Raw genomic sequence first — 5,000 nt, forward strand, 5'->3', positions numbered from 1 at the left:
ATAAATATATATATATAAACATATATATACATATATATATACATATATATATATATACATACATATATACATACATACATACATATATATATATACATATGCATATACATATACATGTGTATGTATGACATTAAAGTGTTTGCGTTTGCGTGTGTGAATGCATATATATATATATATATATATATATATATATATATATATATATATGTGTGCGTGTTTGGTTTGCGTGTGTGCGTTTAAAGCGTTTAGGTGTGTGAATGCAAATATATACAGTATATACAAAAATGTGTCTGATCTGTGAGCATTGCTTATATGCAAAATCATATCTAGCTTTGGGTTTAATGCTATGTGATGATCTTTCAGGTATAGCGAAGTTCCATCATGTGTGACGATGAAACCTGCGCCCTCGTGGTAGACAACGGCTCCGGCATGGTCAAGGCCGGTTTCGCCGGAGACGACGCCCCTAGATGCGTTTTCCCCTCCATCGTCGGCCGCCCCCGTCACCAGGGTGTGATGGTCGGTATGGGTCAGAAGGACGCCTACGTCGGTGATGAGGCCCAGAGCAAGAGAGGTATCCTTACTCTCAAGTACCCCATCGAACACGGTATCATCACCAACTGGGACGACATGGAGAAGATCTGGCATCACACTTTCTACAACGAACTCCGTGTTGCTCCTGAGGAATCTCCTGTCCTCCTCACTGAGGCTCCCCTCAACCCCAAGGCCAACCGTGAGAAGATGACCCAGATCATGTTCGAGACTTTCAACACACCTGCCATGTACGTGGCTATCCAAGCCGTGCTGTCCCTCTACGCCTCTGGTCGTACCACTGGTATTGTGCTTGACACTGGTGATGGTGTGACCCACACTGTCCCCATCTACGAAGGCTATGCACTTCCTCATGCTATCCTTCGTCTCGACTTGGCTGGTCGTGATCTCACCGCTTACCTGATGAAGATCCTAACAGAGAGGGGTTATTCTTTCACTACAACGGCAGAAAGAGAAATTGTTAGAGATGTAAAGGAAAAATTGTGTTACGTTGCTCTTGATTTCGAAGGTGAAATGGCGACAGCTGCAGCTTCCTCTTCTCTAGAGAAATCGTACGAACTTCCCGACGGTCAAGTCATCACCATCGGTAACGAGAGATTCCGTGCTCCTGAGGCTCTGTTCCAGCCCTCGCTTCTGGGCATGGAGTCCGTCGGCATTCATGAAACTGTATACAATTCCATCATGAGATGCGATATTGATATCAGGAAGGATCTGTTTGCCAACAACGTCATGTCTGGAGGTACCACCATGTACCCTGGTATCGCTGACCGCATGCAGAAGGAAATCACTGCCCTTGCTCCTTCCACCATCAAGATCAAGATCATTGCTCCTCCTGAGCGTAAATACTCCGTGTGGATCGGTGGCTCTATCCTTTCTTCCTTATCCACCTTCCAGGCAATGTGGATCACCAAGGAAGAATTCGATGAATCTGGTCCAGGTATCGTCCACCGCAAGTGCTTCTAAAGTTCTTCGAAGTGTATGTCGTACTGGTAATATCTTAAATGAGTTGTCCCACCATGTAGAGTCAGCCAAAGAATAGTGCTGAAGGTAACCGTTATACGTGCAAGTGAAAAGTAAAATGGAATTTCCATCAAATATATGTTTGCAACAAATGAAGCACTTGAGCAAATGTGAAAAGTTCATCGTTTTTTTCGACAGCAGTATATGGCATTCGAGCAAAATGTCCAGACGTTTGTGGACTTAACTCGCATGACACTTCACTTCTTTTGCAGTAAGGAATGTAATACACGTGTAAACGGATGCATACTTCTCCACTGTTAGGGCGACTGTTACCAGTTATTTATTAATGTATCTCTTAAACTATAATTGTTTGTCCTGAAAGTAAAAAAAGAAAAAAAGAATTGTTGATAAAATATGAGAGATTTTTTTTTTAAACCCAGCCATTTATTCATGTAAATTAACAGTAAACAGAAAACAAATTTCCACAAATCTGTAACCATACAATGATAAAGCAGTTTTTTCCTAACATTCTTTGGTAATTACAACAGAAAAGCTGACATAATTAAACTGAAATGGAAAAGGCATTAAACAATTATATATTCAATGAAAAAGGAGTTGCATATACATGCTTCTGATATGACTCTCTTTACCTTACTTTGATAGTAGATGATCCAAAAGTATTTTTTTTATGTCAGCTTTAGATTTTTCATCTGTCCACCACCTAACTACTACATGACATAAATTACATAATATATAAAAATCTCAACATGCAAGAACTCTGAAAAGATTTTGCTTTTATTCTTACTTACTCTCAAATATCCAATACTATGGACTACTTTACCGTGTCTATGAATTTTAATGTGAGGATATAGTTTTTGTGAAAAAAACGTATACGAAATGTATGATAAAACTAAATTACCGTACCATGATATATATATTTGAATCTAAATTATAAATATCCTCCAAGGGACTTCAATTACTGAATAACCTTTTTAAAGGAGACACAAATCCCTTCGTTTAGGTATTAAAATGCGTTCATGATTTATAATTGAAGAGACAAGAATCGAATTAACGAAAGATGGCGATCTCATTGATATCGGAGTAGCATTTCAAAATTGCTTATTATGTACATTTGTTAGCAATTGGTATTTGTTTTGCTTTGCTTTTCCTGCACTGAGCAAACTTTATATTTAAATAACAGTTATGTTACATAATGTGTACTTGCAGAAGAACGTTAGTATTTTACTTGTTATATACTCATATACTTTCGCATTTCATTTTTCTATGCTAGTGGGTCTGTTATAGTACTACCATTACAACGTTGCTATAACGCAACTGTTAATAAAAGTAACGTCACTGCCACTTCTGCGAAGGCTACCACTGCTATTACTAATAATAATTGTTCATAACACAACTATCATATCCATTGCTGCTCTGCTGTAATTGCTAGTAACATTGTCAAAGATACATAGTACTATGGCATAGGCCTATTTTATTCATTTATTTTCCACTTTAGCATATAAACATGCAATAGAGGCATGTAGATCGTATTATTATATCATGCGATAAATCTTATAATGGAAATAGTAAGCATAAAAAAATGCAGCTAATAGCCGGTCTATACCGGGAGCAATTAACCCGTTTTCTTTCGCCATTCAACTTGACACAGTATAAAGAAAAAAAAAAAAAAAAAAAAAAATCTTGTAAAAAATAACCGGGAAGATCAGAAATATAATTAATTTTTAGTTCTGCCATTGCCACACCAAAATCACTATGCTGCAAGCGTTTGGAATAGCTCTCTCTCTCTCTCTCTCTCTCTCTCTCTCTCTCTCTCTCTCTCTCTCTCTCTCTCTCTCTCTCTCTCTCTCTCTCTCTCTCGTGTCCTTCCTTTTTTATGAGTACCACGCATCACAAATACGTCACTTCAGTTTGCGATCGGTTGATATTCACTACCCATCTCTTTGCCAGACTTTATTTTACAACCTTCATATTATCAAAATAAATTATATCGCCTGCAAGGGAAATGGTAGACAGAGACGTTAGATATTAAGTTGTCAAGAATACCATTGGCAGCACCATCGGGTCCTTCCCGCTGATTATTAAGTGACTTTGTTCAACAGTGAGCAGAGAAGATAAATTTTAGCAAATGGAATAGGTTTTTTAACAGGTAAATGAAATCAACTTGTGTCCGAAATCGAGCTTCCTATTCGTTTATGTGGGTCAGTGTTCGATACTGTGGCAAAGGCTTCAGTTATATATTTACCTTCATTGTTTATGTGATTAGGTAATGGCTAATGACATTTACTATCATTAAAATTCTGCCCCTGATTCATTTTGATAATAATGGAACAACCAAGAACAGATCACCTATTCATTACTATATACACACCCTTACGTCAATAGATAAAATTAGAAATTCACAGAAGCGTTTATTTAACTTCTCTTTTCTCCCCATACACGGAGGAGATTGTTTTTGTTGGCTTTTATTAACTTGTATTTATCAACTTAATTTCTTGGGGGATGGCGTCCAGGATTAAGGTAACAATGTTGCGTTAGTTAAAAATGTAATATTTTTTGAGCTCTGTCTGTCTGTCTGTCTGTCTCTATCTATCTATCTTCCTATTTATCTGTCTGTTTCATTTCCTTTAGCCCTCTCTCTTTCCTCCCCTCTCTCTCCCCTTCTCACTCGAAAGACGCAGATACACACACCACACAGAAATATAATAGAAGCAAATGTATGTCATATATATATCGAGCTCAGGTGTAGTTGGCAGCGCAGGTAGTTCTGAGAAAGAGAAACATTGGCAGGCACTCTGATCTCCCTCGTGACGTCATATCCTTCACGCCTTACCTCATGGAGAGGAAGTTCCTTCTTCCATCATACAGATGAAGTAGAAAGCTTTATGTGAAGAAACAAAGGTAGGTGGCATATAAAAAAATAAATAAATAAATAAAGATTATGCGCACAAACTATCGACTGTGTAATTTATGATTTGTTTTGAACTGTATGGTCTCTCAGGAATTAATTGAAGGAACTAAGTTAAGAAGTTAATATATTTCTTATGGTGCTAAGATGAATATTAATAGTGACTTGTAGTTTCTTGGGCATTTTTTATCCGAACTGACAGATCCCAGAAGACCTTGCTCCCCTGGAAGTCATTTTGAATTGTTCCTTTCATGGAAAAAATGCCAATGCCTGTGGCAACAGAAGAGTGCCATAATACCTTCTTCTATGGCAACTGAAGAATCCCAATGTACCTTCCTCAATGGCAACTGAGGAATTCCAATGTACCTTCATCAATGGCAACTGAGGGGTGCCTAAGTACTTTCTTCTGTGGCAACTGAGGAGTGCCGTAGTGCCCAGCACCCACCCACCTACCACCCTCGTGCATAAAAGAACCACTGCCGTACTCTGCATACTGAAAGCCCTCGTTAATCAGAGTCTGCCACATTCTCTTACGGGTGACAAGCGAGGCGGCACGCGGATAAAC

At 38.4% G+C, this 5,000-nt stretch overlaps 1 protein-coding gene across 1 annotated transcript in view; it reads left to right on the top strand.

Annotated features, from left to right (window-relative positions):
• The window catches only part of LOC125040235 (actin, muscle-like), a 2,524-nt gene extending 600 nt beyond the window's left edge, over positions 1 to 1,924 (top strand). Inside the window, exon 2 of the mRNA XM_047634787.1 lies at positions 364 to 1,924. Within this exon, the coding sequence (XP_047490743.1) occupies positions 382 to 1,512 (1,131 nt within the window). The 5' untranslated portion in view covers positions 364 to 381 and the 3' untranslated portion in view covers positions 1,513 to 1,924. The remainder of the gene's footprint in view (positions 1 to 363) is intronic.
• The last annotated feature ends 3,076 nt before the right edge of the window (positions 1,925 to 5,000 follow it).

The sequence above is a fragment of the Penaeus chinensis genome, chromosome 28, assembly GCF_019202785.1.
Source record: "Penaeus chinensis breed Huanghai No. 1 chromosome 28, ASM1920278v2, whole genome shotgun sequence".
In the NCBI taxonomy this organism is placed as follows: domain Eukaryota; kingdom Metazoa; phylum Arthropoda; class Malacostraca; order Decapoda; family Penaeidae; genus Penaeus; species Penaeus chinensis.